Below are 20,431 nucleotides of genomic sequence, written 5' to 3' on the forward strand. Positions count from 1 at the left end.
AGGCAGAGGCTTAACCCACTGAGCCACCCAGGCGCCCCTGTTCTAAGCTTCTTAATAACTGCCCAGATGTGATCTGGCCAGTGTCGGGGTCGGGGGAGTTTGTTCTCTGATGCCCCGTGGAGGCTGCGGAGTTTGAGATCTAGCTTTTGGCTCGGTGTTCTTGGTGGTAGTGCCCTTTGGGGACCTGTGGGGTCCTCTTCTTCTCCCCATCTGTTTCACCTGAGTGTTTGAACAGCAGAGTGGCATCATTGGGTGGGGGCCCAGCCATCTGCCTCGTGTCCCCCTGTGTTCCTGTGCATGTCCCTTCCTCCTGCCGTGGGACCAGCTCTTCAGCACCGTCGCCTGGGAAACGGTACTGCCAGGCAACTGGAAGCCAGTCCTTCGTCATTTAGATGAGAGAGAGGTCTGCAGATTCAGCCCTGGGACCCCACTTCCTGCAGGGATGAGGGGTGAGAGCCCTGTCTCTGCAACCCTGGGCTGGCCAGAGGGACGGAGCAGGGAAGGGGTTCTGCCTGCTTAGCCTCAGGAGGTATCCAGCCAAGAAATGTGTGGGTGCCCTGCTCCGTGGGCCATGGGTGGCCATGAAATGGACGAGGTCAGAAGGCTGTCCAGGGCAGCCCTCTCAGGGAGCATCACGGGCCCTGACGCCCTCCAGAACCCAGATTCCAGGGCCCCGTGGCATCGTCCCCACCTGGACTTCAAGCCCTGTTGCTCCCCTCCTCCTCGTTTCTGTCAGCTGCACAAGCCCCAGGGGAAACACACCATAAATCATTACATCTTGGAGACAGGAGCAGATGGAGGCTTTGGGGGAAGGGGAGGAAGCCAGGTTATGTTTGGCAGAGCAGAAAGCAGAGTCTGGTAAGGAAAATGTTTCTGTGTTTAAGCTTCGAGGAATGTTAAATGCCTGGGAGTTGATATTAAAAGAAACACAAACCTTCCTGCTGCCAGCTGACCTGGGCCTATGAGTGGCCAGGCCGGAGCCAGCATTCCCTAGAGGACTTCGAAGTCTCCCAGCCCTCACCTCCTCAGGGCCCAGCCCCGGTGCAGCCCTTGGCCGTCAGCCGTGGAGCCGTCTTGCTAGCCTTCCTGTGGGTCGGGGAGGGGTGGGGGTGTCCCGCGAGGTCTGCTTGCCCTGTGATGCCCCCTTGGAGACCCTGAGGATGACCGGGCTGGGTGGGAAGCCTGCACTGAGCCATTCCCATGTGGCCAGGCCCACCAGAGCCACGGAACAGTTTGTTCCCGCAGCTTCTCCCACCTCCCTTTCTGCCACGTGTCCAAGGAAGGAAATTGGCACCAGCCTCTGGCACTTGGTTCTGCTCCCCTAAAGCAGGCCCCGAGGATGGAGCAAAGGGTGGCTTTGTGGTAGGGGCTATCCTTGCTAACATTCAGGTCGCCTAAAGGAGAGGCAGGGGGAAGAAGGCCCACCTCTGTCCCCATCTGTGCCCCTTCTCACCCAGTCCATCTAGAGAACAGCACTGGGAGCCCCTATCCTGAGTTCCAGGTGTTTGTTCCCAAATGAGTCTCCGTGTGGGTTTGCCTGATGTGGCAATGGGGGCAGGGAATCTGGAGCAGCAGGCTGGGGGATGGGGGCAGCATTTAGGGACGGGCAAATGGCAGCACTAATCAGCAACACATGTGTGTAGTACTTGTGCTCTTGGAGGCATATGCCCAAATGTGATCTCCTCTGATCCTTGCCATGGCCCTGCCAGGAAAATGACAACCACACCATCCCCAGGAGGACACTGAGGCCTCTGCCGCCTCTGCTTACCTAGTACAGGAAAGCCAGCCCTCTCCCCTCTATTGGGTCCCTATGCCCCAGGCCTCTGACAGGGAGTCTCTCAGCCTGGGTCCTAGAGAAAGAGCCAGGGCGATGTCCCACTCCAGCATCCCACTTCATGGTGCAAGTGAGCCTGAGCCATGCTTAGTCTGGAGTCCTCTTACCTTGGTGGCGGACACTTAACGGCCCGGTGCGCCTGGAGGGAAGCAGAATGAGCACAGGCACAGGGGAAAGAGCCAGTGCGGGGAGACCTAGGGTCCCTCTGCATTGTACCCAGCACTGGCTGGCTGCTCCAAGGGCCTTAGGGCCTGGCTTTAAGATGATACAAGTATATCAAGACATGCCAAGCCACTAGAAAGTGCAACAAGATGGCAGGAACGATGATCACAACACCCAAGAGCTTCTTGGGAGCCCAGGACTGGGCTGATGCTCACAGCCGCTATCTCAGGGGTCCCCTAGGGCAAGCAAAGTGATCACACATGCGTGGATGAGAAAGCGAAGAAACGAAGCAGTGAGTAACCTGTCCAAGGCCAGGCAGCCCATGGGGAGGAGGCCAGGACCGGAACCAGGACCGGAAGCAGGACTGGAAGGAAGACTGGAGCCAGGTCTGGAAGCGGGACCTAAAGCAGGACTGGAAGCAGGACTGGAGCCAGGGCTGGCAGTAATACTGGAACCAGGACCAGAACCAGGGCTGGAAACAGGACTGGAGCCAGGACTGGCAGTAATACTGGAACCAGGACTGGAAACAGGACTGGAAGTAAGACTGGAACCAGTCCTGGAAGCAGGATCTGAAGCAGAACTAGAACCAGAACCAAAAGCAAGACCAGAACCAGAACGGTAACCAGGGCTAGAAGCGGAACCACAGTCAGGACTGGAAGTAAGACTTGAACAAGAGGTAGAACTGGGGCCGGAAGCAGGACCAGAAGTAAGACTGGAACCAGGATCAGAAGCAGGCTTGAAAGCAGGACTGGAAGCCGACCCAGGCCTTGCCCTCTGCAGGTGCTCTCCCACGGACCACTGTTCCCTACAGAGTTAGATGGAAAAGTGTGCGGGAGGAATTCAAAGAAGGCAAGATCATTGTGGGCTGGAGTTAGGGAGGCTCCCAGGAGGAGCTGGAGGGAGAGGAATTGGAGAACACTGGGTTTTTTCAATTCCAAATGCAGTGTTTACATTAGAAGGAAAAGGACAATTATAGTAAAGAAATGTGATCCATAATCACTAACCATCCCTACTCCCACTCCTCTGAAACAGCCATTCGATTTTGTGCCTTTTTCCTTCTTCAGGCATAGAAATTTTATATAGTTTTAATCACAGTGTGTATTTTGTATTTTTTTCGTGTTTTCACGTAATCGTATCATAAACCTCTCTTTGTTCTAGGGCTGTATGTAGTCTTTATAATGATCTTTTTTTGTTACGTTGTCAAAAATACTTCTTATACCATATAAAAATCATTTTACATAATGGCCAGCACTTTAATTGCCATTTTAAGGCTCTGGGTTACTCTAGCAAGGTGGGCAGGCTTGGATCAGCAGAAGGGAGCAGGGTAGGCATTCAGGGGGAAGGTCCTTCATGGGAGTGTCCCAGGAAGTTAAGGAGCCCGCCTGCCCTGAGCCGGAGGGATTGTGAGCACACAAGTAAGAGGAAGGTTGATGGAATGAATGAGAGAAGAGGATCAGGAGGGTTTCCGGCGGGAGGACTCCTAGAGGGCATTTCATCCAATTCTGTTTTGGGTGGAGAAGGAAACTGAAACCAGGAAGGGTAAGGGACATGCCACGGTGGTTGAGCAAGGGTTCTAAATTCAGGAGCCCAGGCCCAGGCTGGTGATGTTTGGTTGGCTGCCAGACAAATGAGTGGAAGAAAATGCTTCTAGATGGGGCAGGGACCGACTTGAATGTCAGTCTGTGACCCTCAGGGGTCTGCCCTTTTGTCATTACAGATTCAGTGGAGCCCTTCTTTCCTCCCCCACCACCACCCCAGCTGGATGTTTCTCCTCTTCCAGGCTCAGGAGTCCTCCCTTTGTTGTCCTCCCTCCTCCCCCAAAGGGCCAGTATCTCCAGATTCAGCATCTAGGCCACCCCCCCGCCTGCCTCTTCGTTGCCGCCACCCCCCCGCCCCTGGCCAGCCCAGGATCCTTTCAGCCAGGAGGCCCCCCTTTGTCTGCCTCAACTCCCCGGCCCCAGGGGACTCCCATATATTTATCCCAGTCTATTTCCAACCATGCCGCTCTAGGCTCCAGATGTGCTATCCCCAACTGGGACCTACCCACTGGCTGATTAGCATATTCCCAGGGCCCAGCCCTTGTTGACTGGCTGGGTCAGAGGGGAGAGCTCTCCCTGAGGACCCCACAGCTCAGTTTTTGCCACTGACTCCAGACTAAAGAGGAGTTTGAGACCTCGAAGCCACCTAAGCCAGGGGAGCCCCTCCACGCCCCTATTCATTGCCACAAACCTGGGGACACCCACCACCCTCTGCTCTCTGCCGCACCCCCACACCCCAGAGTAGAAGGCAGCTTCTCTTTGGGAGTGCGCAAGACCCTGGCCTGGGAAGGGGCAGGGTCCCAAGCCAGGAAAGGTGAAGCTCCAGCCTCAGGCTGGTGCCCTGCACCCCCAGTTGCCAAGTTCAGACCCAATGGGATGCATGGTCTCCATCCTCCTTTCTGAAGCCTGGAGCCTGAGTCTGAAGGGGAAAAGGGGAATCTCTGTAACAGTCTTCACCCGGCCTCTTGGAAGCTTATTGAGGGTTCAGAGCAATTATCAATGACACTCAGGAGGAGGTCATGAAGGCCAGTCCCCTGCCTTCAGGACTAGGATACAGAGCCCAGGTTGGCAAATCTGACAATATTTAGACCTTTACTTTTTTTTTTTTTTTAAGATTTTATTTATTTATTTGACACAGATTGCAAGTAGGCAGAGAGAGAGGCAGAAGCAGGCTCCCTGCCAGGCAGAGAGCCTGATGTGGGGCTCGATCCCAGGACCCTGGAATCATGACCTGAGTCAAAGGCAGAGGCTTAATCCACAGAGCCACCCAGGTGCCTCAGCCCTTACTTTTTGTTCAACTGTGGTAAAATGTATATACCATAAAATTATCATTTTAGTGATTTTTAGGTGTACCACCCAGAGGGAGTAAGTACATTCACATTGTTGTGCGACCATCACCACTGTCCATCTCCAGAACTTTCTTTTTTCCCCCGCACCCCCCCACCACCTCCAGAACTTTCTTACCATCCTAACTGACCATACCTATTAAACAGTAACTGCAGAAGCATCTGGCTAGCTCAGTCGGTAGAGCACACAACTCCAGATTTCGGGGTCATGAGTTCAAACCCTGTGTTGGGCATACAGCTTACTTAAAAAACAGAACAAAACAAAACACAACACACAAAAACAACAGTAATTCCCCAGGCAACCACCATTTGACTTTCTGTCAATGATTTTGACTCTCCCATTCCAGTGACTTCATGGAAGTGGAATCCTGCAGTGTTTGTCTTTTTGTGACTTCACCTAGCATGATGCCTTCAAGGTTCATCCACGTGGTAGAACGTGTCAGAATTTCCATGCTTAAGGCTGATATGCATGGGGCACGTTTTGTTGATCCACTCATGCACCAAGGGACATTTCGGTTGTCTTCGTGTTAGACTTTCACCCTTTTAATTGAGAAAAAGAGCCTGGTCTTTGAGGATGGAGATTTCATAGCCTCCTTCTCTCCAGACCCAAGGTTCCCCATCCCCACCCGGTTGCTCACCAGTCTCCAGCTATCACAGGACCCCAGCTGTCGCAGGGCCCCATGAGTGGAGGACACAACTGGCCACTGTTAGCTTCTTTTGGTTAAAACAGTTGCCTCCTGGCTTTCTCTCCCCCAAATCAGGCATCCCTATCTCCTGGACCTTATTTCTCAGATCTCTTCTGCCTTCCCCTTGGTCATGGTTTATATCTATCAAGCGTGAAGAGAGTCAGAAGGTCAGAAGGGGCTCAGAAGATCACCATCTGAGTTCTTTGATATGGGGGGGCTCAGTTTCTCTGTTAAATGGGGATAATTATCCCCATTCTACCTTCATCACCAGCTTACTGTGAAGCTCAAAAGACAGAATGTACTAGAGCTGTGATGTACACATTCGTCTTGTTATCAGCTTATTTATGCATTCCTACTTGCTTAGCACCCTCTAAATGTCAGGCACTGTGCTGTGGACACAGAGAATGAATAGGACCAGGGTGCCTGGGTGGCTCCTTCATTAAGCATCTGCCTTTCGCTCAGGTCATGGTCCCAGGGTCCTGGGGTCGAGCCCCTACATAGGGCTGCCTGCTTAGTGGGAGGCCTGCTTCTCCCTCTCCCATTCCCCCTGACCTGTTCTCATCTACGTTTCCCACCTATCACTTAAGGTATATTTGAAGAAATGGCTTTAGGTGAGCATAGATACAGGGAAATACGGTTAGGATGCAATGGCGTGAGTCTTGCTGAGAGATGACAGTGACCTAGGCTGGAATGGCAGGAGAGCAGGTAGCAAGACATATTTGGATTTGGACCCCTTTCTTGGGGTCTGTCTCTCTTTAATAAATAAATAAAATCTTAAAAAAAAAAAAAAGGGGGGATGAAAAGGACCTCACCATGTAGTAAAAAAGACAGAAGAGAATTTTGATCCATCAGGGTCGATGGGCCTTTAAGGCCAGACAGATCTGGGGATCATTCCACCTTCCTCCATTCATTAGTTGGGAGAACAGTGTAAGTTACTTTACTTTTGGGGCCTCAGTTTCCTCACCCATAAATGGGTCCTTTTGAAACTTGAATATAGAAATTCATGAAGCCTTTGGCACAGGGCTGGCACAGAGTCTGTTCTCATCCAATGATGACAGCCCCTTTCCCAGCTGGCAGGTCCAGGTATGGTGCCCTCTGTCTTCTTGGAGGGACTCTAGGTTTAGCTTTTCAAGCAGCCCCCTGTCCCCCTGGTCAAAGGCCATCACCTGCAAGAGGCCCCCTATGATGGGCCTTAGGCTGGCTCAGGCCACATCTGTTTTCTTAGACTGATGAAGTCAGATCCAGCTTTGATGAACTAACCTCAGAGTATACTGGTGGTCAAGGTTAGGGCCCTCACCTCCTGCCTTAGCCCTGGCTTGAGCAGCCCTGGGCTCTTACCTCTTGGTGGTGTAGCTCCCCACTTGGCATGGTGTGGTCAGGCCCAGAGCACAAAGTGAGTGAGGAGCTGGGAACAAGGGGCCATTGTTGGCCCAGAGTCGTTTCTGGTTTCAATTACTCTGCAGAGCAGGAGGAAATTCAGAGTAAGCATGGGTCAGGAGCCTGCTAGGGCAGAAGTCAAGGGCTTCCCTACCCCACATCCCTCTCTCTGGTCCTCAGGGGTTCTGTTGTCCCTGTTTGACCCTGCTTTATTGATCTGGGAGCCTGGGCTCTGGGGCACTGGTCTGGTGGACCCAAAAATGCTTTTAGTTTTTTTCCCACTCTGGTTCTTCATGGCTGGTACCAGGAGGTGCTGGGTCCCTTCCTGGGTGGGACGACAGAGCGGCATTCACATGGGTCCTTACCACCTTCTCCCAATGTTCTTCAGGCCATACTGACCACAGCTAGGCCCCCAGTCCTGGGAATGGCCTGATTTTGACTAGGGGAGGAGTGGGGGCAGCTGGGAGAAAGCCTTGGGGCTGGCTTCTGCCTTTCATTCCTCCACCCCAGGCTCTCTGTGCATGACCAGGGGAAGCGTCTGTTTCTAGAGCGTGTGATTCCTACCCCCACTGCCTGCTGTTCCCAGCGCTGGCCCACGTGGGCATCTTCCCTTTGCTGCTGTCCTCACCACCATGCCAACCCAGAGGCATGTGGGGGTGGGGGAGGGTTAGTGCCAGGACTGTTCCTCTTCCTGCCTCAGACACTACTTCCTCCCCAGAGGCCTTGAGACTGGAGCCATGGTCCCCCCCGCCCCCCACCACCACCGCTGGAGTTGCTGTTTGTCCTCCACGAGATAGGTCCAGATGCCTCAGTGACCCTTGGAGAGCCCGCAACATGATGGGGGGCGGGGAGCCAGAGGCAGGATCCCTTGAGAGAGCCGCCCTGCTGCCCAAATGCTTCCCCGCACTTGCACAACCTCCCTCTTCCTGCCCTTGCTCTGCAGCCTGTCTCCCAGGTGTTCCCGATCTGGGGAGGCCGACCCTGCTCCATGGATTCTGGAGACAAGAAGCATTCAGTAGGAAGCAGCTGGAGGCTCAGGTCTCCCTCGCTCTCTCGCCCCATCTGAGAATGCCTCCTGGAAGGGGAGGCTGGCTGCCCACTCCCTGGCCCCCCGCCCCCAACCACGGCTCAGGAAGGGTGGGTGTCGAGCAGAGATGCAGATCCAGAGAAGACCCTGGGGACTGACTTATTCAGGGCCTGAGAAGACCGAGCTTCTCAACAAACCAAAAGAGGGGTGTGCTCTTCCTGGCTTTGTTGGGGGGGGGAGCTCCTAGATTCGGGCGGAAGAGCTGGATTTGATCCCAGCTCCACCACCTAATTAGCAAGGTGGCCCCAGGTGACCTCTTTCCTCCCTCCCGGACCCCTGTGAATAGTAAATGAGATTACAGAGGTGACTGTCCCCAGCCTACTGACACTCTCAGTAACCACTAAGCTCCCCGCAGGTGGAGGCTGTGGCTGTCTCCCTAGAAAGCCAAAAAACCGGTCCCTAGGGTGGTCTCACTTTTGATTGTTTTGAAACCTCGGAGAGAAAGAAAGGGCTTAGAGGAACTGCCAGGGCCATCCCTGAACGAGGGCTGAGGCCAGTATGAATGCTGGGAAGGGCACCTCACGTGGGCTCCGCCAGCCTCCATCACCATGGGTGCCACAGACCCCACCATGGCCCCTTGCCTCAGCCCAGCGTCTGCCGTGGCTTCGGTGGGTGGGGGGGTGAGTGTGGTGGCACTCGGTAAGGCCCTTGCTCCCAGACACAGCCCACTCGGGCCCTTACAGCCGGAGACTAAGCCATGCTGGCTTCAGGGCCAAGGTGACCCAGAAAACGCCAGCTTTTATTGACTCGATAAGCGTTATCCCGTTGTAAGGACTCCGAAGGGAACCCACAGCAGCAAAGCCAAGGCCCCCAGTTTTCCCAAAACAGAGAGACAAGTAGAGATAAGACACGAACTTTAGATCCAGGACTCTGACCCGGAAGTTTCCTTAAAAAGCCCCTAATCTCCCCAGCCTCCACATCTCCCCACCCTGAGGGGCAAGTGGAGTGCGGGGGGGCGGTGCAAATGGCTGTGGTCAGGAGAGACAGCAGTTCTCATGAGAACCGTCCCCTGGAATGAGGCTTGGGGGCTCCAGGTTCTGCCCACACCACTTGGGGATTGCTGGGAGGGACTGTCAGCCAGGGGCCTCTGCTTTTTTCTGGTTTTATCCGATGGGGGGTGCAGGGAAAGTTTAGCAGAAGGTTGCATTTGGGAGGAAAGAGAACGTCTTCTTTTTAAAAAAAGAAAAAAAAATTGTTGATGACTTTTGTCTGGTCCCAGCTCCTGTTTTGACAGGTGTGGAAACTGAGCCCAGAGGTTGAGAGTGACTGCTGAGTCTCCAGGGACCAGGCAGGGCTCTCACCCAGCTTCCCTGGCTCCCAGGAGTGTTCTCCTATTCACTTGGAGCTCAGAGTTGGGTGGGAAAGGAGTTGGGTAATGACAGAGGAGAAGAAAGGCATGGAGGCTCAGTGGACGCTGACCTCACTTCCAAACCTTCCTGCCTGAGGCTGTTATGTCATCAGCATGAGGCCTGTTATGGGGGCCCGGTGGTGCTCTGCTTACACACACATACCATCCTTCCACTGTTCTGGGAGACCCTGGCTGTACACCTCTCTCTCCTGTAAGAAGGAGCAAGCAGGAGGCCAGGGGAGTCTGGGTGTTGGTCTGGCCATAACTTCTATGGGGAAAGAATGGAAGGACAGGGTCGCCTGGGTGGCTCAGTGGGTTAAAGCCTCTGCCTTCGGCTCAGGTCATGATCCCAGGGTCCTGGAATCAAGCCCCGCATTGGGCTCTCTGCTCCATGGGGAGCCTGCTTCCCCCTCTCCCTCTGCCTCCCTCTCTGCCTGTTTGTGATCTCTGTCAAATAAATAAAATCTTAAAAAAAAAAAAAAAAAGAATGGAAGGACATGTGGTGGGTGTGCTGTGCTGTGCCCACTCTGTCCCTGGGTGGGTTTTGTTTTAGATAAGCAAGATGTTCCCAAAGACTCAAGTGGAATTTCCAGCCGTTTCCATGACCAATACACCGTGAGAATCACTGTAGCTGGCCAAAGATGGGCCAGCAGGCTTGTCCCGCCGTGGACAAGCTCTGTGGTTATTTCGGCTTCTACAGCCTATCTAGAGCCACCAAGCGCCCTCAAGACGCCCGCCCAGGGTAGCCAGGCAGAGTGGAGAATGAGGCTGTGTGAGAAGCCATGTGTGCCTTGTCCTGTGCTGCTGAGCAGCACGGGCCCTGGGACGTGGGAGTACTGTTCCACACCTGGGGCAGGCCTTGAGGCTGGTGGTCCTGAGCTGAAAAGCCCGGACCCCCATGCACAACTGGTCAGTGAGTTGGGCCCAGGCCCCATGGGAGTTTCTGGCCTGGACTGTCTAAAAGAATCCTGATGGCTCTTACCTCTTCGCTGAGGTGGGCGTTAGACTGGGACCCGTTCGAGGTCCTCCCCACTGGCATGGGGGATGGGTAACTTCTCAGTGAAAAATGAATGAATGAGTCACAACTGAAAAATCAGTCACAACTGAAAAGACAGCATCTAGGCTCCCGCGCTGCCATTGGCTGTTTGGCGACTTTGGAGCAAAGGGTTTCTGTCCCTGAGCCTAATGCAGACCTTAAACATAGCTTATATGGGGGAAAGGATGGATGGATAAATAGAAAAACATAAACAGGTCTCACTTTCTCATCCCCTGGAGATCTCTGCCCTTCCGGTGCAGTTAGGATAAGTCTGGGTTAGGAGGAGGTGAGAACACGCATTAGGCAGGCAGGCACTATGGAGCCAGGAATCTCCTGCCTACGGGGAGTCTCCCATCCTCCTTTCTCGAAGCTGCCCTTCAGTGTGCGCCTCCCCCATTCCCCCGCCAGTTTGCACAGCCTGCACAAGGGCTTCGATCTCTCTTGGCCACCCGGACCCTGCTGGCCATCTGCTGGTTCTCGGCCTGGACTCCCGTGCCCATCTTTGGGCAGGGACTGCCAGGAGCTTCCTTTCTGCAACCCTCCAGCCTCAGAGCCCACCTTGCCCCCCAGCTCTGCTCTTGTGGGGCCTGCCCCAGCTGCGCTCCTCTGGAGTTGAGAAGGAGCGTTCTTGGCAGACCTCCTGGTCCTCAGCCTCAGCACAGTCCTAGGCTGCTCTCACGCTCCCAGTGCCTGCACCCAGACTCTCTGGGTAGTCTGCTGGGGCTCCCCTCCCCTCCAACCCTCGCTCCCAGGCTATGCACTGCGGTGCCTATAGCCTTGGTCCAGCTGGCTGCGCAGAAACCCCCTTTCCTGATTTCGGGTCATTTGGCTAGAGGACCAGGAGAGGGAATCAGTGTTGCAGTCTAGGCTGGGGAGAAGACAAAAGGCATTCCAGTGGGAAAATGGAGGTCACTCCAGAAAGTGGCAGCAGCATCCCAAAGTTCTGAGAAAGAACTTTCCTCCTCGTGTTCACAGGCTGGAGGATTTGCCTGGAAGCTGTCCCCACCCCCAGCTGTCACCAAGGCAGCACTGGTGGCAGTCCCTGCCTCTCCCGCCCACACATCTCAGGCTGCATATATTCCCCGCTGACCTTTTTTCCTTCAGTGATGCTGCTGCTGATCACTTTAACCTGATTTTGCCTCAGACCCCTGCTGTGGCTGGGTGCCCAGACAGAAGCGGCCTGGGTATATACTCCTCTCTAAGTAGAACCCGGGAACCTGCATCTCCTCAAGGGTGGCCCTTCTCATTCCTCCTGCAGAGAGCCCAGGGGGTTGGGGGTTGGGGTGGCAGGAATGAGGGAGGACAGGACTGTCTACTAGGAATGTTTTTAATTCCAAAGACCGCAACAACGTCTGTGTCTGTTCACGTGGGCCTTCCCGCCCAGGCTCTGTTTATGCAGACGAGGTGGGGGGGGGGCTTGCATGTCCTTGGAGGTGGGTCCTGCCAGGTGTGGTTGATGGAAGGGACAGACAGAGGCAGGGGGGGATGCACTCCCTTCCTGGGTGGTCAGGACAGCCCGAACCTGGCCTGTCCAGCAAAGACGTGGAAGGATCCACTGTGGGCTGGGAGGGACCAGAATTCAGACCTTTGCTTTTGAGGAACTGACAGGGAACGTTTGTCTTGCCCAACCCCCACCCCAACGCCCCCCGCAGCCTGCTCCTAGACCATTGATTCCAGGAGGGAGTGAGTCAGGCAGAGGGAAGAGAAGGCAAATCTGTGCTGTCCCAGAGAGAGCCCCCAGCCCACAGGGAGGCAGGGAAAGATGAACATCTCAAGGGAAGAGCCTTCCAACTCAGCTACCCATCTGCCGAGGCGCTTATGTCACCATGGAGACAGTTGGCCAGCTTTCACCCAGTCGGAGCTTGCTTTACCCAGACAAGTATTGAGCCTGGGCTTCCTAAGACAGACAAGCACAAGGCTTTGGGAACAGGATATGTACTGCCCTCCTCCCACACACCCAGTGGGGGTGGGGGGCACACCTTGCAATGCATTCCCCCAATGCACCCTGTGGCGTATGATCCAGATAGAAGGGGGAGAACCTTAGAAAGCCAGCACAGGGCCATTTTTGAAGTAGGCCAGCTGGTGGTGCCAAGCACACTGACATGGTCAGCAATTATAATGGCCCCTTACCAGCCAGTTACACAACCAGCCGTTGCACGTTAGCCCGAGGAATGCAGAAAAAAGCCAGGGTGGATGGCCTTTTTCCATAGCTCTCAAGGCCCATGCCATTCCCTCCTCTTTCAGGAAGCCTTCTGTGGTTCCTCTGGCTAGAAATTTCCTCTCCTTTCTCTCAACTGTCATAGCACTTTATCTGTGTGTTCTTACGGCTTAAGGCTGGGTTTCTTGAGAGCAAAGATGATGTTTTGTCCATCTGGGTAGGCACATGGCAGGTACGTACTTGCTATGTTCCAAGTGCATGAACGCTTCCTGTTAAGAGGTATTTAAGCCCATGTCTTGCTCTCCTCTTGGGCTGTCAGTTTTATGACAAAGCACAGACTTTGGTTTCGTGTCTGTGATTCCTCAGCAGGGTCAAACACAGAATCGGACCCTCAGTCAGTGGCTCTTGAATGAAATGAATGAATTGGAGAAGTGAAGGTTGTAGGAGTGAGCCAAGCCTTCCCGGGGAAAGGAGTTTTGTGACAGCCAAGGTGGGGAGGCTGCCTGGCCCCTTATGGGACTGGAGGGTGACCATCTTCAGAGGTAGCCCCTGGTGCTGGTGCTGGGAGAGGCAGGTGGGGAACTCCGCCTCGGATTACTGGGCAAAGTGTTATGGGCCAAGTCTGTCTAGCTGCTGTTGGTTTGGGCAACTTCGGCCCAGGTATGAGGAGGCTCTGTGCAGCCTTGGCAGCCCAGGCCTGTCTGCACCGTGTAGAAGCAGGTGTGGAGTGTGGAGCTGGCCCAGCCACCCTGCAGGGACCCCTCCCCACTCAGAACCCAGCAGAGCTCCAGGACCCCACTCCAGGACCCCACCTCCCCCAGCCAGGCAGGGGCAGCGTGGGACCAGAGCCTGCCATACCAGGATCTCACAGTCGTGCTGTGGGCCAGACTTTGTGGCCTGGCCAGGCATGGCCTTGGGCAGGATGTTGCACTTCTCAGTCTCCTTCATTCCCTCTAATGGAAAATGGGGCTCCTGGGACTTCCTTCATAAGGTGGCGTGAGCATTAAGTTGATCTGTGTGGAGGTTGAGCATGGTACCCGCCGCTCCGTGAGTGCTCCTTAAGGGCAGCTCTTACTATGACCCGGTCTTGTCTATCTTTGCAGTGAAGCCGCCCTTCTTTCAACAGAACACAGGGTGTCTGGGGTTAAGCCCCAAGACCTGCATTTTGGTGGGGATCCAGCAGGAGCATTCCAGGTGCCAAGGGCTGCTTCTGGGCCCTCCTGCCCTGGGATCACCCAAGAAATGCGTGGACCCGGCACCTTTTCCTGACTCTAAAGAACCAGCCACACTTGAGCGAAGCCAGACGCATGAGCACCCTCAGCTGTGGAAGAGACCTGTCATTCCCTGGCTGTGGTGGCCTGACTTCAGGCCAGAACTTGACCTCCCCAAGCTCAAGTCCTCCAAACCCAACAACAGAGACCATAAGCCAATCATCACCAAAGTTGTGAGCTTTAAATGAACTGGATATCTGAAAGCTCTCTGCATGGGACCTGGTTCATGGGTGGTCCCGTGGACATGTTGCTTTCCTTCCTTACTCTGAGCCTAGTGGTGCATCATGTGATGCCCTGGGTGCCTCTGGGGTTTGTTTGGCCTGTCTGGGGTTCAGGCCTTTCTCTTTACCCCAGACCCCAGACTCTAACCGGAAGCTTCACATCTCACTCTGGTTAGACTGTTTTCCCAACTTGAGCTTTAAGAGCAAGGTCTTTCTTCTGAGAAGTCTTCTGAGCCACACCCAGCCCAGACCCAGGGGCTGATTGCCCCTTTGCCACTGGATGTCCTCTGTCCCCAGTGGCACAGGCTGCGTTGGGCTTTTCGGGTGAGGTGCACAGGGTCATGATTAAAAGTGTCTGGGTAAGAGGCACCTCTCACTGTGTATTTGTAACCAGTGTCATTCTTGGCTTTTGGCTTATGTCCTTGGAGACAGCCCATAGTGGCCAGTTCCTTCCTGTCCCCTGAAGCCCAGGAGGCTGCCCTACTGGGGATCTGCTTTATTCTTCACGTTCCCAAGAGGAGGTTTGTGAGTGCCTGTCCCTGCAGACCCCTTCTGGCTTCCTCCCAGGCCTCCCTTACACAGTCCTGGCCCCCAGGGAGCAGCCTGGTGGTGAAGGGGTTAACCGGGGATCTCGAAGGGGAAGGGACTGGGTTGTGTTTAGTTGCTTGTCAAACTTTATTTAGGACTTAGGCTGAGGGTCAGTGAGCCCGAAGCCCCAGCCCGCCAAGAGTTAAAAACCCGGAGGTTGGGTTTTTTGGAGGGTTAGCCTCCAGCGTCTTCTTTTGAGTCACTTCCTTCAGTGGGGGCGGGTCCCCTGCGCCTTCTCCGGCGGTCCGTGGCGCACGCACTGGGGCGTCCCCGCAAGCAGAGCGGTCACCAGCAGGCGGGAGGAGCGGGCCGCCCCCAGTGCGCTCCTCTGGGAGGCAGTCTCCAGGGAGGGGAGGAGAAAGCGGAGCCTCACACCATGCGCTTCCCTGCCCGGCTCGAGTAACCACAGTACGGGCCGGCTGCGGGGGTGAGCACTTCCCGCTCCGTCTGTCTTCGCGGCGCCCGCCGAGCGCCTCGGCGGCCGGGCTGCCCGCAGCCTCTCCCGCGACCCGGTCCCCGGAGCCGGCGCCGCGGGCCAGGGGGCAGTCCGGGCGAGCCTCTGCTGCCGCCGGCATGACCGACATCCTGCCTCAGCCAGACTGCAGCCTGAAGGCGGTGTGCGAGCCTCTGGAGCGCTGTTGCCTGGATCGGCTGGAGGAGCCGGGGAGCAAGCGGCCCCCCAACACAGGCGCCCGGCTTTGGGGCCGGGTTCGCAGCAAACTGCTCCGCCAAAAGGTGCTAGCGGTGGCGGTTGGTGGGGGGGACCCGAGGGCAGGACGGCTGGGGACTGCCGGGGTGCTCTGTTTCCCCCACCCTCCCTTGGAGATCCGTTCCAGCTCCTGCCTGATCATGGAGTCCTAGGATAGAGACGGGGCTATGTGTGGGTCTTCTCCAAGTGGCCTTAATTTAATGATTAATGCTGTTGCCACTTCCACCCCTGACCCCTGCTGGTTTCTCTGCATCTGTCCCCAGCTCAGAAAAAGGGGTCGTCTTCTGTGGGAGAGGACTGCCATATTCTGAGTCTATACAGGCTGGAATGTGAGTGGTTAAGCAAGGGTCTCCTGGGTCTCCCCCACCCAGCCCGGACCAGGCCCCCCTTCCTGAACCCAATGGACATAGCTGGCTGCCCCTTTACAGGGGGGATACTGGCAGAAGCAGCTCAGCACCACTGGCCGTGGAAGACTTCTTTGTGCGGGGTCTTGGGCCTCCTGCTCCCCCAGGGTTGGGGGGAGGTCATGTGACGGTGGGGGTGCTGCCGAGGTGGGGGGCTGCAACCTCTGAGGGGCTGCCCAGTCGGGGACCACCCAGATGACTGCTGGCCCCATGCCAGTGAGGCACCAGAGTGCCAGGGGTTTCCTGACCCAGCAGGCAGCTCTGCTAGAGCGGAGCCAGGGCAGACCGCCCGGCCCGCCTGCAGCCCCAGACCTTGGTGAGGATGAAAATTGGAGATAGAAGCGGACTGTCCTGCATCTGGGCAGCCTGCCTTGGGTCTGGCTTCGGGCCCTGGCATCGGGTGTCCGCGGAAGAACCAGACCCGGCTCCTAGAACACAGTAAACCCTTAGATAACTGCAGCCTGAACTGGCTGCCCGAGCAAGATGTCGCAGGGGGTCCGTCCCTCTGGGGAGGCTGTGGCTACTCCGTGGGGCTGATGGAGATTTGCATTTGCAAGCCATCCTGCGGCTCCGAGGAGGCAGCCCTCTGGCTAAGTGCTCCGTGCCAACTAGCACCTGCCAGGAGGAAGTGAGCTTGGGCCCGTTGGCTCCTTGTCTCATTTCACCCCCTACCCATGGGGCATACTTGACCTCCCAGAGGTGACATCAGTCCTGGAAAGTGCCAGCAGGGCAGCAACTTGAGCTGTCCTGCTCTGGCCCCTGGGTCACCTTCGGCATCCCCAGGGACCAGGCTCGCCGGGCCCTGCTGGCCTCAGCTGCTACCGGAGCCCCTCTGTGCTGAGGCAGCTGTCTGTGCCCGGCGGCACGGGGCCGGCCCTTCCCTGCACCCCCTCCCCGCCCAGTCCCTGGTGAGGCCAGCAGACACCAGCCCTGGGCTCGTTGTCTATTCCCAAACCTCAAGGCCAGTGAGAAATGGACCCCGCAGTCTCCCGGCCCTCTGCCAGCCAAGCAAAGCCTTTCTAATTTACCTGATCCTTTGGGGAGAGGCCTGGCAAGGAGCGGGGGCAGTCTTTAAACCTCCAGATCCCAGACTTTCTGTTCTTTCCCTGTGCATGTATGACCAGCACCTCCAAAAATTCGCTTCAGAGCCGCGCCTCTGGTGGTCTCTCGCTTCTAGTCTGATGGTGCCCATGGGCAAGGATGGCGGGGGCTGGCCAGGTGCTGGCCTGCAGAGCCGCCCGCCATCCATGCAGCCACAGGGGTGCTCTGGCAGTGGGGTGCTCTGGCAGCTCTTGCTGTGTGACAGAGTATGTCCGCCTCACAGATACAAGGGTCTCTATGCTGGCGCGGTTATGCGTCCCGCTGTGGCCGCCTCACTGTGCTCAGGCTAGCAGGCAAGCAGACGGACTCGTGGGGCTGGGCCCGCTGCCCGCTTCCCTTCTTTCCTCAGCTGCATTAACCTATTTTTTGTCAGTGCCGAGGGCTCTCTGCCAGTCAGGGGGCTGGGACCAGGCAGGAGCTTAGGTGGTGTGGGGGAAGGGTGCTGGGGACCGCCCAGCCTGGCAGGAAGGGTCTCCCGTGAATGGATGTCAGGACACCTGTGGGCCTCCCACTCCCGTCGCCCTAAAGGGGTGTCTGTGACTCATCGGGGGCCCCCATGCTGGGGCAGAAGAAGCTGTTCAGATGGAAGAGTCCTCATATTAACCTGGGGGGGTGGGGTCCCTGGCCCAAGGAGTCTGCAGTTGCGGGTCTCAGGGAGCTGTGTTTGGGTTGGTTCTTGTCCCCAAGGAGATTCTGGGGCTGACGCCTCATTCCGGCCTCTGACTTGGCAGTTGGTCTGCTGTGCAAGCATTGAGCAGAGGAGACACGTGGCACTGGGGTTTGCGGGTTCTGCCAGCGCTCTCGGCACTACACATTTCTACTTTCCTTTTCCTTCGTTTTGTATGTTTCAACTTTCTGCTTCAGATCACACTGACGGAGACTAGGCTCGGTGCCTTCTCTTCATGCCTTCCCACCTGCTTCTAGATCCTGAGGTGGCACCTGAGAGGCTGAAGGAGGAGTCCCATCCCCCACTCCCTGAAGTATCCAAGGTTATAATGGGGTCACTTGTGGGAGCCACAGAGAGGCTGGCAGGAACCCCCACCCACCCACAACGTAAGGCAGAGGCCAAGCCAGAAGCATTTGGGGGGGGGGTGCCTGGAGGTGAGAACTCAGGCTGGATTGGCAGGGTCCAGAGGAGTGGGTGGGAGAGTGGAGGACAGTTGTTGATGACCTTGTCTCTGCTTGAGGGTTTGCCATGTGGGGCTGAGAATTCCCCGCCTCAGAAGAACTTCTGTCCAGATGCTAGAGGCCGGCAAGATGAATGGAAGTGTTTGTTGCTGAACCACAGAGTTCAAGGATACCTGCTGCTCTGTGACAGGGTCTGCTTTCCTCTGTCTCTGGGGAGAGTCAGAGGTGTTACCTGAGGAAGGACAGGATGGGGTGCCCCCTTTGGGCCACTTGTCTGGGGAACCTTAGGGCTTAGGAGGGTCCCTTTCTTTGCTGTCTCAGTTGCGACCACAGGACAGCTCCTAGCCCCTCCCAGAGCCTGCCACTGAACTTGACCGTTCTTTGTAACAGGTAGCACCGGGTACGCAAACTGTGTACCCAGGTTCACGCAGCCATTCGCTGGCTGTTCGAGGCATTGAGGGTCCGAGGGCTCTAGGCTATCAGATGTAGATTTGTCTTGGGCTCATTAACTTTATTTCATAATCGAGCTCCAGGCATCAAGAAAGATCTTGAAACCTTACACGGTAGACCTGTGTCCTGCCCTGGCTGTTCCCAATCTGCCCTGCCCCTTTCCCCCTGCCCCACCCTTGTCAGGCTAATCTGCTGAGGGGAAGGGACCCCTGTCCCTATCTGAACCATCCATATGCCCACTCGTGTCCCGATAGCCATCCCTCAGCTCTAGGAAAGGGACGTTAGCCCCTCTCCCTTGGGCTGGAGACCCCTGCAGTCCTTCCATTTTCCCTGGACATCTGGGAGAGCCAGGACTATGACCAGGCTGGCTGGAGAGTTGGGGTGAGGCGGGGAGCAGAGCAACCTCCCAGCCTTTCCCCAGCCTTGAAGCTTCTCGAAGCTTCTCACAGCACTTGCTCACTCCCTAGAGGGAGAGGACCTTACTCCTGGTGCCACATGGGTGGTCTCCTGACCACTAGTGCCCCTACTTCTCTACTAAGCTGACTCCCAGGAGGCCTGTTCAGTTCCACACAGCAGGAATCCACAACTCTGAGAGTCTGCTAGAGGTCATGGAGCCCCATGCAGACATGGAGCCACCCACATGCACAATTTGAATGCTGTTGTAGATAGGGTCACAGAGCTCAGCTTAGGGACCCCTGCTCTAAGTGCACCTGGCAGGGTACTATTTCTTTGCACCTGGGGAGGTTGGAAAGGGCATTGACCCTCTCTGGCATCTCTGTGGTCCACAGGTGGCTTGGCCAGGCAGCCACGCTGGGCTTGGTGCCCCAGCTTTTAGATGGCCCTGGACCAGGGGGAGCTAAGCCTGCCAACCAAGGTGGTTTCCGAAAGGCCAAAGCTGCGAGTGCCCAGTGTTACAGGAGTTTCCAGAAGCAGTGAGGCCCCAGGAGGGCAGACGTTTTGGAAAGAGCCCAGAAACTTCTGCAGGTGCTAGTTTGGGGGAGTTGCCAGACATTGACAAGGGAGCACACGTCTGGAAAGGCCCAGCTCTCTGCCGAGTGGCCTTGCCAGCTGCCCAAACTGTCAGGAGCCAGTCACCAGGTACTATTTCAGCTTCTTTTTCCCAAGCAGATAGTGTTGGGGACAGGAAGGATATGTGTGCTCTGCCAGTTCCCTAGCTCTTAGAGGAACACACATTCCCCCACGTCTGGAATTTGCATGCCCATTCCCCGGGAGGAACCAGAGCCAGTGCAGAATCCCAGCGAGCCTTAGATCGAGGCCTCATTGTCCTTTGTCCCTGGGGTGAGCCTAGAGAGATGAGAGGCCACTGTGAGAGCTGCCCTTGGGATTCTCCTGCAGAGAAGCCAGGAGGGCACCATAACGCCGTGGTGATGCCTCAGCCAGGAGCTAGAACCATCTCTGTCTGGGACAGGGATCCCTGCCAACGCTGATGCCTCAGATGGGCCCAGCCAGAGCCGTGACAGCCATAGCTCCACACCCCATCACGTGCCTGAAGCCTTCTTCATGTTCAGGCCTCCTCCGTGGGTCACCCCACCCCTTGGGCTTATGCGGCACAGGGTGCTGGAGACTCGGCTGAGCTCGTAGCACTCAAGAGGCCTCTTTTTCCAACCCCAGCTCTGCTGTCTTTACTGGCTCTGTGACCTTGGGCAGATCTCTTCCCCTTTCTAGTTCTCTGGCATCAGGATCATGAAGGAGCTGAACAGGATGATCTCCTAGATCCAGTTCATATGATGATGTTGGCCATGGCTCAAGATTCCTGTTCCTAAGCTTAAACTCTCAACACACTGGGGAAGTCTGGGTGGGAGAGGTCACAGGGTGGTGCCTGGGCCCAGGCCAGCCATTCCCTGGGCATGGGAGAGGAGAGGTGAGTGGGAACGTGGGGCTTCTTGACCCCCGTCCCGAAGGAGCCTTGGTGGGAAGGCATTGTTCTCTCCATCCCCCACATCCCGTTTCATTCATTTGGTCCCTG

General features: G+C 56.1%; 1 protein-coding gene across 7 annotated transcripts in view; it reads left to right on the plus strand.

Annotated features, from left to right (window-relative positions):
- Window positions 1-20,431, plus strand: part of ABR (ABR activator of RhoGEF and GTPase) — a 176,705-nt gene that overhangs the window by 138,389 nt on the left and 17,885 nt on the right. Inside the window, exon 1 of one of the 7 annotated variants that reach the window (XM_004746908.3) lies at window positions 14,932-15,387. The exons of the other annotated variants lie outside the window; for them this stretch is intronic. Within the exon in view, the coding sequence (XP_004746965.1) occupies window positions 15,226-15,387 (162 nt within the window). The 5' untranslated portion in view covers window positions 14,932-15,225. Of the gene's footprint in view, window positions 1-14,931; window positions 15,388-20,431 lie in introns of those variants that run through there. 7 annotated transcript variants of the gene reach the window in all.

This window comes from Mustela putorius, unplaced genomic scaffold (assembly GCF_011764305.1).
Source record: "Mustela putorius furo isolate JIRA1106 unplaced genomic scaffold, ASM1176430v1.1 tig00003962_pilon_pilon_pilon, whole genome shotgun sequence".
Taxonomy (NCBI): domain Eukaryota; kingdom Metazoa; phylum Chordata; class Mammalia; order Carnivora; family Mustelidae; genus Mustela; species Mustela putorius.